A 13,220-nucleotide genomic window follows, 5' to 3' on the forward strand; every position below is an offset into this window, starting at 1 on the left:
GGACATAACCAATTCCCATTTCCACATGAAGGATGGATGATTTAGATCTCCTCGTTACATGATAACACCCAGAACCTCTTCGTCTCCACAGTTCTACCGTGTCTGTGGAACTCAGGAGATTTTCCAGATGACACTTTAATGGTAAAAAAGTATTCAGCAAAAACTTGAGCCACGTGCCTAGGCATGTCCACCAAAACTAGATTTCTGTACAAGACAGTAAGAGGAGCTGTACTTGCCTTGCCTGCAATCCTCCTCATGTATTCTCAGACTCGTGTAGAGGAAGTGGACCAATTAATGGTAGTTCTGAATTCCTTCCACGAATTCCTCTTCTGCTCTTTAATCACTTGCCTTGCTAGTTCTTCCTACAGTCCTGGACCCATGAAGATTTTCTGCATTTGGAGGGTGTTTGAATTTTTGCAAAGCTGCATGCCTAGCTATGATCACTGAGTGACATTCTTTGTTCCACCATGGAACAGGCTGTTATCGGAGGTGGTTGCTAGACTGGAGAACGGAATCGGTGGGACCTCGGATCACACTGGTGTCACAATCCACCATCTCATGGGCACGTTCCTGTTGTTTGAATACAGCCTGATGACTGTATCACAACCAAGTTGCCCTGGACTATAGATTAAAACTGAAGACATTGCAAAAAGGTAGGAAAATAAGAAGGGATGTGGATAATTTGAAAGAACCAGGGGTTATTGAGAGTTTGAGAGTGAGCATTAGGTAACAATTGACTTGGGGGAAAGAGTACTGCAGAAGATGAATGGGTATCTATAACAGATGAAATAGTGAAGGCAGCACAGGATGAAATAAGTAAAAAGACAAGGCTTAGTAGAAAACCTTGGATAACACAGGAGATACTGGATTTAATTGATGAAGGGAGAAAACATAAAAATGCGGCAAATGAAGCAGGTGAAAGGGAAGACAAACATCTAAAAAATGAGATTCACAGGAGGTGCAGCATGGCTAAACAGGAGTTGCTAAAGGACAAATGTAAGTATCAAGAAGCATATTTCACAAGGGGAAGGATAGATGCCACCTACAGGAAAATTAAAGAAGCCTTTGGGGAAAACAGAAGCAGCTGTATGAATATCAACAGCTCAGATGGAAAATCAGTCCTAAGCAAAGAAGGGAAATCTGAAAGGTGGAAGGAGTATACAGCAGGTCTATATAAGGGAGATGTACTTGAGGGCAATATCACAGGAATGCAAGAGAACATAGACGAAGATGCGATGGGAGATGTGGTACTGGGAGAAGAATTTATCTAAGCCGAAAAGAGGACCCGGGAGTAAAAGACATTCTGTCAGAGCTACTGATAGCCTTAGGAGAGAGAGTCACGACAAAACAATTCCATCTGGTGTGCAAGATGCCTGAGGCAGGCGAAATACCCTCAGATTTCAAGAAGAACATAATTCCAGTTCCAAGGAAAGCAGGTCCTGACTGGCGAGAGAATTACTCAACTATCAGTTTAACAAGTCATGGCTGCAAAATACTAACACAAGTTCTTTACAGAAGAATGGAAGAACTGGTAGAAACTGGACTCGGGGAAGATCAGTTTGGATTTCAAAGAAATGTAGGAACATGTAAGTCAATGCTGACCTTCCGACTAGGTTAAGGAAAGGCCAACCAATATTTATAGTATTTGTAGACTTAGAGAAAGCTTCCGACAATGTTAACTGTAATCCTCTCTTTGAAATTCTGAAGGTAGCAAGGGTAAAATAGAGTGATCAAAATGCTGTTTACAACCTGTAAGAAACCAGATTGCAGTTATAAGAGTCAAGGGGAATGAAAGAAAAACAGTGGCTGAGAAGGGAATGAGACAGTAATTCTGTTGGATATAGCAAAGGACTTTGAAGACCAGTGGAATGGAATGGACAGTGCCTTGAAAGGCGAATATAAGACGATCATCAATAAAAGGAATTTAGTTTAATTAAATCAGGTGATGCCAAGGGAACACATTAGGAAACTATAGACATTTATACTAATCGATAGATTTGCTATTTAGGCAGCAAAATAACTGATGACGGCCGAAGTACAGAGGATGAAAAAAATGTAGACAGGCAATGTAAAAAGAAAAATATTTCCGAAGAAGAGAAATTAGTTAACATTGAATATAGATTTAAGGGTTATGTTGTCTTTTTTGAAGGTATTTGCCTGGAATGTAGCCACGTATGGGAGTGAAACATGGACAATAAACAGTTAAGACAAGAAGTGATTAGAAGCTTTTGAAATGTGGTGCTACAGAAGACTGTTGAAGATAAGATGGGTAGTGTAATGGATCTGGGAGGTGTTATTTTTTTTTACCGTATTTGTCGATAGCGAATTGTAAATGTTTTCTTATATTTTTGTCAGAATTTATTATAATTTGTCTTATTATATGTTAATTTACTTCTGTTTTTTAGAGTAAAAGCATATTGATTACTATTAGAAAATGTATCGAAGAATAGCAAAGAGACTGATTACAAGTGGAAACTTGTGAATTATGTAAAATATCTTTGATGTTGGAGTCGTCTTTGACTATAGTCAGTCGGCAGCTAACTCTTGGTGTGTGTTGACAGAAGAACAACGTGAAGGTCGCAGTCATAAATAATTTTGAATTATGTTACTATTATTTTTGTATTAACAAAAAAGAAGAAACTACATTTGAAGAAACTGTATTTGAAACACCAAAATGAGAGAAACACGTTGAACCACGTCATTTCTGCAGCCGACATATATGCATTGTGGAATCATACTTAGACAACTGAAGCCAAGACTAATATCTCCTTGCAAACGTCTAACGGAAAAGGTACTGTCACGAAATATGGCAAATTTAAGTAAATAAAAAATAGTGACCATATTTTCAACTTGTGTCTTAGCCGGGAAGCCGTATTTCAACTGGGGACTGTAGCCGGGATATTGTGTTCACGAGATCTTCAACAGTGCTACGAGGAAGAAATTTTTGTGTGTTAGTACCAGTTTCTTCAGAATGTGTGTTACAGTATTTGTGTTCATCGGGAAGTAAAAGTTTTGAGAAGAAATGTTTCGGCAAAAAATATAATTTTCGACAGAAGAAAATACTTAAAGAATTTTGGTCAACAATCACATGGATGGAAAATGTGGATTTGCAACAGTAGAAGAGTGTTCCAGATAAGTCACGAAACCCTTGTATTTTGTTAAAACAATATTTTTATCTTGTTTTGTATTGTTGTGTATAAATTTTTGTTCTTCATAATGACTTATGAGATTTTCGAGAGTATTGTGCCTAAAGTAGAAAGTAGTAATTTAATAGACTTTGAAAATCAGCACAGGTTGAATGAAACAGAAAGAACCGATCAATTTGATTTAAAAAGTTTTCTTGTAAATTTCACGAAAGAAATTAAACAATCAGTTGACGACAATAAGACTTACTGGGATGAAAAAATTGATAACATTTTGTTGCAAGTCCAAGCAGTCAATACCCAAGTGGGTGATCTTTCGAACAGAGTTGGCAGTGTTGAGGAAAAAATTGAATCTGTGGAAGCAAAAGTAAATGAAATTGATGCTAAATTGAACGGTGAAATTAATACTGTACAAAATGAGTTACTGGCATATAGGGAAAGAAATTTAATTGATTTTAATGAGATAAAAGGGGAAATTAAAAATTTGGATGAGAACACAAAAGTTTTAGTAAAAAATGTACAACAAGAAACTGACAATCGTTTGGTTACTCTAGAAAAAAAAAGTAGAGTGCAATGATTTAGAAAACAAAAAATCTGTCAAAGAACTTAGCAAAAAAATTGAAAGTTTTGACATTGAATTTCAAAGCAAAAATTACAATGTCAACACATGTAATCTTGTATCTAATATTCCAGTGAAGCACTTTTCGGTAGATGGACCCTTACAACCCGTTGATTTTATGCAGTATTGTAAGGATTGTTTTTTACCTCACTCACCAGATGAAATAAAAATTAAATTTGTGAAAAAATTCTTGGAAGGGGAAGCTTTGACATGGGCAAACCAGATTGTAACTTTAGGGATGACCTTTTCAGAATTTGAATCAAAATTTCTGGAAAAATTTTGGGATGATCTTAAACAAACTAGAATCAAAAGTGAATTTTTGAATGGGAGAAACTATAGAGAATCAGATGGGAACATGAAACAATTTTGCAAAAGTGAACTTCAAAAACTTATTCATTTAACAAAACCTTTGGATGACTTGATCAAGATTGATACCTTAAAGAGAAGATTGCCATCAGCAATGCAGTTGAGTTTAGTTCATTGTCCTGATAGTAATGTAGAGCAGTTTCTCAATTATATTGAGAAGTTGGATAGGGTAACAGCAAGAACACACAGTGGGTTTACTCAGAAAGGTAATGGTCAAAATTGGGGAAATGATAACTTTCAAAAAAGTGAACAAAACAATTATCATGGTGTCAGTCAAAATTCAGGGGGATATAACAATTTTGAAAAGAAGGACCATAATTTTTATCCAAAACAAGAACAACATTTTCGCATTAATAATCAACAAAATAGAGAACACTTTAGGGATCAAAATCACAGAAATTTTGATAGAGGTCAGTACAATAGAAACTACCAACAATCAGGTAATGTTTGGCATAGGAATGGGATCAGAAATGTTGATCAGAGACATTGGCAGAACCACAATCAGCAGTTCAAACAGGAACCGGAAATAAAAAACGAGTAGACGCCCCCTTGAAGTTCCGCAAGGTTGAGGCAGAAGGTGAGCATGATGAAAGGACCAATGGATGTGACTATCATAAACCCAAACAGGTCAGTTCCAAACCTAAGCTATCACATGAGGTCATTAGTTGTTACTTATTGAAGAAATTTCAAGAGGAAAATAATGATGATAAAGATAACATTTTCAGTACACAAGAACATACAGTAGATAAAAGTAATTGTGATTCATTTAATTTAACACAGTTTTACACTTGGGCAGAAAAGAACAACACTTTGTCAGATGATGTAATTTGTAGTAGTTCAGAGATGTGTGTGAATGAAAGAGAGAATGCATGCTGTGAGAATGAAAATGTTGGTGAAAGGGATCTGGTAACTTTAGAAAGGGGAAATAATATTTTGGGGGATAATTTGAATGTGTATGACCTGAATATGTGTAATGATAATGATGGTAATGGTATTGATGATGATGTTGAGGAAAGGTATTTCATTAGTTTAAATAGGGAGTTGGGTATACACATGGTTGAAAATGGATTAAATAGTGAGAATATTATAGAAATTCCCAGGGATGTTACCAGGATGAATAAAGCTCACAAGCTGGATGTATGTGAAAGTGTGAATTTTGATGATGTTGGTAAAGAATCTGACTACACAAATAATGATGACACATGTATAACTTCTAGCCTAAGTGAAACTTTTACAGATACTAATGATACACACACATTTCTTATGAATATATGGCTGAACAGTGAAACTATTTCTTTTGACAAGAACTTTAGAAAGATGCTTATTAATGTATGTGAGACTGTATGTCCTGAGTGGTGGAAAAAGATGAGATATTTTATTTTTGAAAAGCTGAAGGATAAGTACTTCAGTAGTATACAATGTGATTTGGATGAAAATTCTTGGCTATTTGAGATAATAGAGAGTACTAATGACAATTTTGTATCTTGTGCAAATTTTATAACTGTGACAAATAATACATGTAATGATATACCATATGATTCTGATAAGTGTAGGTTTGGGGAAATTGAAAGTGATTTATTACATGAGGATACAGGTTCTGAGAAAAGTGATCAATTTTGCAGTCCTTACATAAAAGTTCAAATTGGGTCATGGATTGGTAAATGTTTAATTGATACAGGAAGTGAGATCTCGGGAATATCTGTAAGGTCAAGCAAGAAATTGAAAGTGGGGAAAGATTATGTTGAAATGCCAGTTGTTGGGGTAAAGATAAAAGGTGCTACTGGGAAGAGCAGGAAATTGGTAAAAAGCCAGGCTTTAGTGACTTTTTAATTGAAGGCAAGTTGTTCACACATGGATGTTTTGTAATTCAGGAATTTAATGAGGATTTTCTTTTGGGTATGAATTGGATAGTAAAAGTAAATACAGCATTTGATTGGGTTGGAAGAAAACTTTTGATAGAAACTAGTGAAAGGGAATACATTCACACAAATTTTGTGAACACACTTGGTGATCAGAGTAATGGAAATTTTGACAGTATCAATTTACTAAAAGAAAATAGATTGGAGAATTTTGAAACTCATAGATTTGATACTGAAGAAGTTGAATTTGGGAATTAAGTAAATTTGAAAATTTCAGAAAAGCTAAATTTATCTGGGGAGCAAGAACAACAGTTAGAAAATCTGCTGTGGGAATATAGTGATGTTTTCAGTGACATACCTGGAAGGGTAAAGGGTTATCAGTGTGAGCTTCAAGTAAAACCTCATGAACCATTTTTCATAAAACCATATAGTATTGCATATCAAAAAGACCTACTGTTGAGAAAGAGCTGAAAAATATGGAAGGATGTAATATAATAGAAAGGAGTATCAGTGCATATAATAATCCTCTAGTAGTAGTTTTGAAAAAAGATGGTGGAGTAAGATTGGTTTTGGACTCTAGACACTTAAACAAAATTTTGTTCAGACAGACAGACCATCCTGAAAATAATGATGAGTTACTCTATTATAAATTTACAGATATAAAATATATGTCAAGTTTGGATCTAACTTCGGGGGGATGACACTGAAATTAGAGATATGTAAATTAGCAGTTTCTGAATTAAAATTTTTGGGTCATGTTGTCACAGACAAGGGAATTTTGGCAGATCCAGAAAATATTAAAGCAATTTCAGAAATTCCTATTCCTAACACTAAAAAACAATTAAAGTCGTTCTTTGGGTTATGCGGTTATTACCGAAAACATATAAGTGATCAGAGTCTGAATGCACCATGTTTAAGTCAGTTATTTAAGAAAAACACTGTTTGGGTTTGGGATAAAAGTTGTCAGGAAGAGATTGATAAAATTAAGCAAGAGTTGAGGAAGCAACACTTATTACACAGACCTGATTTTAATTTACCATTTTGTTTGAACACTGATAGCAGTAATTATGGGCTTGGAGCAGAGTTATTTCAAGAAAGAGTAGAGAATGGAGTTAAGATACATTGTACCATAGCATTTGCAAGCAGAATGTTGCTCAAGCATGAGAAAAGTCATAGAAAATCCACACCCTAATGCTTATCGTTTGGTGTATCCTAAGTCAAAGAAATTATTTGGTCTGAGGAATGTTGTCTCTTTAAAACTGTATAAACAGAAATCATAATTTCAAAATTTAAATAACCTATTATCATCTAAAACAAAAGTCCTCCACTGGAATACGCTTGTTAGAACAAAACTGCCTGTACAACCAGGTGTGTATATTTGCATGTATAAATTAATAATTTGAAGTCACATGTTAATTGAAACTGATGAAAAAACACTGTTGTAACAAATAATGAGAGAAAGATTTATTTTTTGTTTATCCTGATGTTGTGGGGAGCAAAAGTACTCTTCACAAGAATGTGACTTGTAGTAATATTGTAGTAGAGAGGAACGTGTACATAAATAATTGCAAAAAATTTAGATAATACTGATGTATCTTTAGCTGTACTAAAAGAAGAAAATCATAAGAAAAAAAATACAAAATAAAAAAAAAAATAAAAATAAAAAAAAAAATAAATAAAAAAAAAACACTACACTATATATGTCCAGTATCATTTTTACTGTTACAATATGTAAGCATAATGAAATTAACATTAATATAAAAAAAATTAATTAAATCTCATTCTAGGAAATGAGTTTTACCTTCCTATTATTTTCAGTCTGAATGTTAGAATATTTCTCATGTATGTTTTATACCATGTATATTTGTCATGTCAAATAATTTCTTTACTTGAATTTTTTTGTGTATGAGATTGATGGGGAAGTATCATTGCAACAATAGCCAGTAACAAGTCCACAGATTCAAAGAGTCCAAATTTGGAAGAGGTTATCAGACTGCATCATTAGTGTACTAATTGTGTAATACAGATCCATCACTGAGTGTGGTCGGGATTTTGTTGTATATGTCCATAACAACAAAAGCCCTGGGGAGCAGTTGTAATGGATCTGGGAGATGTTATTTTTTTTTACCGTATTTCTCGATACCGAATTGTAAATGTTTTCTTATATTTTTGTCAGAATTTATTATAATTTGTCTTATTATATGTTAATTTACTTCCGTTTGTGAGAGTAAAAGCATATTGATTACTATTAGAAAATGTATCGAAGGATAGCAAAGAGACTGATTACAAGTGGAAACTTGTGAATTATGTAAAATATCTTTGACGTTGGAGTCGTCTTTGACTATAGTCAGTCGGCAGCTAACTCTTGGTGTGTGTTGACGGAAGACAAATGTGAAGGTCGCAGTCATAAATAATTTTGAATTATGTTAACTATTATTTTTGTATTATCTGAAAAGAAGAAACTACATTGGAAGAAACTGTATTTGAAACACCAAAATGAGAGAAACACGTTGAACCACGTCATTTCTGCAGCTGACATAGATGCATTGTGGAATCATACTTAGACAACTGAAGCCAAGACTAATATCGCCTTGCAAACGTCTAACGGGAAAGGTACTGTCACGAAATATGGCAAATTTAAGTAAATAAAAAATAGTGACCATATTTTCAACTTGTGTCTTAGCCGGGAAGCCGTATTTCAGTAGATTATGTGTGACATCAAGGAATAACCAATTTAGTACTGGGGAGAGAGAGAGAGAGAGAGAGAGAGAGAGAGGGGGGGGGGGGAGATAGTGGAGGGAAACCAAGAGATGAACACAGTAAATAGATTCAACAGGATGTAGGTTGCAGTAATTATTCAGAGAGGAAGAGTCTTGTACAGGGTAGAGTAGTATGGAGAGCTGCATTAAAGCAGTCTTCATACTGAAAACCTAATAAATGTTGCTCCAAGACTAAATTTTGAAATTCTGAGTGTAAGGTGAGGTACGGAGCGAAGTGCTTTGAATTTAGCCTGAATTTTATATTATATTTACAGAATTATAATTAAAAAATTATTAAAATTCTCTTGTTTGATATATTCAAACAACCTCTTGACAGAACCTTACTGTATGCAAAGAGATTAAACACAGAAAATTTTGTCAAAATCTCTTGAATTGTTTCTGAGAAAAAGATACATACAGTAGAGTCTCGATTATCTGAACTTCAGTTATCCGACCTTCTGTGTTATCCGACCCTTTCACCACGCCAGCCATGCACCAGCAGACGACAGGTCAGTGACTAATGTGTTGTTGGTTGATACTCAGTTCATTGTTGCTGCCTGCTACTCCTCACTCCTCAGTGCTAACTTAGATCTGTAGTGGAGTGGATGTGTTGCACTTTGTTTATCGTAAAAATTTGTGGTGATGGCTTCAAAACAGAAAAAGGTGGTCGTTTCAATGGAAGAAAAACTCAAACCTTTAAAAAGAATAGACAATGGTAAAACTTTATTAAAAGTGGCGCAAGATTATAACGCCAGGAAAACAACAGTTGGAGACTGGAAAAGGAACCGCATTGTAATTGAGAAGTGGTGCTCTCAGCGAGCAACCTCGGCTGTTTTGGAAGATCGGAAAACCATGAAAAAATGTGATTATGAAAAAGTAAGTGAAGCTTTGTTCCAATGGTTTGCTCAACATACAGATAAAGGCCTACACATGTTGGGACCTATTTTGCAGGAAAATAGCCTTACAGCTTCGTAACGAACTGGAGGGAAGTGCGCCCAAGATTTCTCACAGCGAAGGACACAAGGCCTTAGAAACTGCTTTAAAATACGTAGAGCAACTGGAGGAAACATCGTCTACCATGGTTTTACTTCTTAAGAGACTACGTGATTTAGCGGGAAAAAAATGGCAAACAGCAGGCAAATGAAAGACAATTACTAACTTCTTCACACAGTAAATATCTATTCAGTTTAATTTGATTTGTATTGTATTAAATGTTTAATTTATTTGGCCTACTTTAGTTTTAATTTTTTGTATTATTTTCCGTGTTATCCGACCTTGCTGCGGCCGGTTTAGGCCGGATAATTGAGACTCTACTGTATATGTATTTTTGAAAATAAAATTTTTTTAATTCCATAAAAAATTGTTTCCCCGCAAAGCTCCAGAAGGGCTACCTCAAAAGACATTGATGGGTACAAACATACACATATATATTTGGAACGTTCTGGCATATGATCAAAAGCTCTGGTGCTTGATCACCTAAATTAGACTCAACATATTTGAATAAGATGCTAGAAGACGAAGTGTGGAATCTCAACAAAGGCAGAAACCACAGCAAATTCAATAATGTTCCAAAATTCCAATTAGGCAGAACATATGTGGGAGCATGGTTTACACACAGATTGGTCTCATGGACCACCAGTGGTATCCACTTCAGCGATTTCCACAGGGCACTATAGGAAAGAAACACGTGCTCAGGTAAAGCGTGTCTGTTAACAATGACAATATGTTACACTCATTTTTTATGTCACAATGTATCAGTATTCATTTGCAATGTGGTATGTTTTATACATTTAGCTTACATGTCACAATGTGCTTAACCTTACGTTATCCAGCATTACTTTCACACCAGCCCATGTTTACATTGGCTATATTCCAGCTAAACATACAGAATGTAGTACAAAGCCATAGTACAGGATCTGCATATGAGCAACAAGTTGGTATTCTAATTGCTGTGCAAATTCTACTTACAAAAGTTTGTAAATGACCAAAAACTGAAAATGATTTTAAAATCCCAAGAAAAAGAATTAAGCATGTTGTTTCTAAAGGACATTCCTGATTGCCAGACTATTCACTTCAGAGCACTTAGGCAAATTAATGCTGCGACAAAACTGCCTGTGAGATTAAAGCAGAGTGCCAGACAGAGACTCGAATTTGGGATGTTTGCCTTTCTTGGGCAAGTGTTCTACCAACTTAGCTACACAAGCACGACTCACGACTTGGTCTCACAGCCTTACTTCCAACAGTACATCGTGCCGCGACAGTGTGAAAGGACTACAAACCCTAATTACAAACTATAGTATTTTCCTTACACTTTCATCTTTTTTTTTCTTATATGCAGCATGCCTTGTGTCATACGATGACCATTCCACACCATCTTTAAATGTGTCCACTGGTTTATATTCTCAACAAAAATATTTTGGAGTATAAAAGCAGGATAGTTCAGTTATTTTTGTGTTGATTCTCTACTTATTTTAATGAGAAGCTTCTCATCTGGTCCCACAAGGATGAATGGATCCCATTCAAGAACTTTCCTCCACAGGAAAATCCGATGTGGATACCAGGTGTCAAAACTTGGGAACTCAGTATTAGTAGCCAACAACACTAACCACGAAATGTTTAAGAATCTAACTGTGATTCAGCTACATTGACAGGCCGAAACCAGCCAGTAAGGCTGTGTACACTAAATTTGACATCCTACAGTGGATATTTAAAATGGTTTATCATTCAGAAACTAAGTCGTGGCTGGGACCACCCACACCCACAAAAAAAAAAAAAAAAAAAAAAAAAAAAAAAAAAAAAAAAAAAAAAAAAAAAAAAAAAAAAAAAATTCCACAGCTATACTTCCATTAACCTTCCCTCCTGCACAGCAGACTTCACAGAGGCTCTCCTGCGTATCTTATTGACATAAAGGAAAAAAGGATATTGTAAAGAAAAGGTTTAACCATAGCCTACGGAGTTGTTCACAGAATGAATCTTTCATTCTGCAGCAAAATGTATGCCGTTTTGAAACTTCCTGTTTGATTAAAACTACGCGCCACAAACTCAGAACCTTGTTCTTCCTCCTTTATAGCTCAGTCGGTATGACACTGAAAAAGACAAAATTGTGGGTTCAAGTCTGGATCCAATGCACTGTTCTAACTTGTCAGGTTTCAAAGTAATATTTGTCATGTTCCATCTGGAGTCACTTCTCCTTAAGTAGATATTTCTGAGTGCTTTAGCCAATTTCTATTTAAAAAAAAAAAAAAAAAAAAAAAGCACCACATGCACCCAAAAAAATTCAAAATGATTTGCACACAGTTTATTCTATTGTAGACAATAACTGTATTATTTTATAATAACACTGGCAGTTTTGTGCTGACTCTTAAGAGCATAATACAAACAGTATTATAATATACATTACCACACTACACTGGATATATGCATAATTCAAACATTATCACATTTTATGGCTTGAATATATTGTCTAAAGTCTTTCACATGAAAGCTATAAATATGGTTGCAATTCACTACATTCACAACTGAATTACGTTCCATTTTAGGAACAAAGTATGTAACAAATAATACTAAATGCACTGGAAAAAAGAAGATAAATAACCGTTTTCAAGAGTCTTTCTTCCCATTAAGCATTTGCCCTTCATATCTGTTGACCAGTTACGTCTTGCTTTCTCCAGGAAAACTAATCTTCTCATAAATCATCTTGAAAGTGCTAATAGTTTGAGGGTCACACAAACAATTATTTGCCTGTACAGCAACTGAGTGAGTTTGCTGCTTTAAGTCTGTTACTTCTGCATTCTCCAGTCTGTTCAGCAAGTTTCCAACAGTAATATCTTGACGTAACCTTTCCCTGTATCTCCACAACCTCAAGATTTCTCGTGTGACATTCACAAGAGAATGTTTCTCAATTGCAGTCTTCAGCTCTGGAATGCTGCAGTCAACACTGTCTTTGGTTTTTTCATCCTGAATCACAGTATGATGGCCTGGAAAATAAAACAAATCAAAATGAAATAAATGTGTGCACTAAAACAAAATAAAGAAGATAATTCAGTGGCACACAACGTAAAATAGATATAAATTATACAGCATTATGAAAAGGATACAAATTATACACAACTCTTGGAATGTGAAAGGTAGTGAGAGATCAAAATCACACACAGTATTTTAAATATGCAAAAAAATTCACTCAACTTATTTTCACTCTCAAAATATACAGTACGGTCTTCTTATAGACTTAATTGTTCCACTCGCATAAGATTTATTGCACATGTATTTGTCAATATACTATTACCTGGCAATTAGTTTATGAGTTGAAAGATGTAGCTTATATCAGAGATACTTAAGTACCGGTTGATTATTAAACTAACAGTCTCCAGAATGAGATTTTCACTCTGCAGCAGAGTGTGCGCTGATATGAAACTTCCTGGCAGATTAAAACTGTGTGCCTGACCGAGACTCGAACTCGGGACCTTTGCCTTTT

The 13,220-nt window shown here is 35.0% G+C and overlaps 1 protein-coding gene across 1 annotated transcript in view; it reads right to left on the reverse strand.

The window, feature by feature from the left end:
• Window positions 1-12,051: 12,051 nt before the first annotated feature.
• The window catches only part of LOC124605721 (telomere-associated protein RIF1-like), a 113,283-nt gene continuing 112,114 nt past the window's right edge, over window positions 12,052-13,220 (reverse strand). The window contains exon 9 of the mRNA XM_047137596.1: window positions 12,052-12,723. Coding sequence (XP_046993552.1) covers window positions 12,398-12,723 — 326 coding nt within the window. The 3' untranslated portion in view covers window positions 12,052-12,397. The remainder of the gene's footprint in view (window positions 12,724-13,220) is intronic.

Source organism: Schistocerca americana, chromosome 3, assembly GCF_021461395.2.
Source record: "Schistocerca americana isolate TAMUIC-IGC-003095 chromosome 3, iqSchAmer2.1, whole genome shotgun sequence".
NCBI lineage: Eukaryota > Metazoa > Arthropoda > Insecta > Orthoptera > Acrididae > Schistocerca > Schistocerca americana.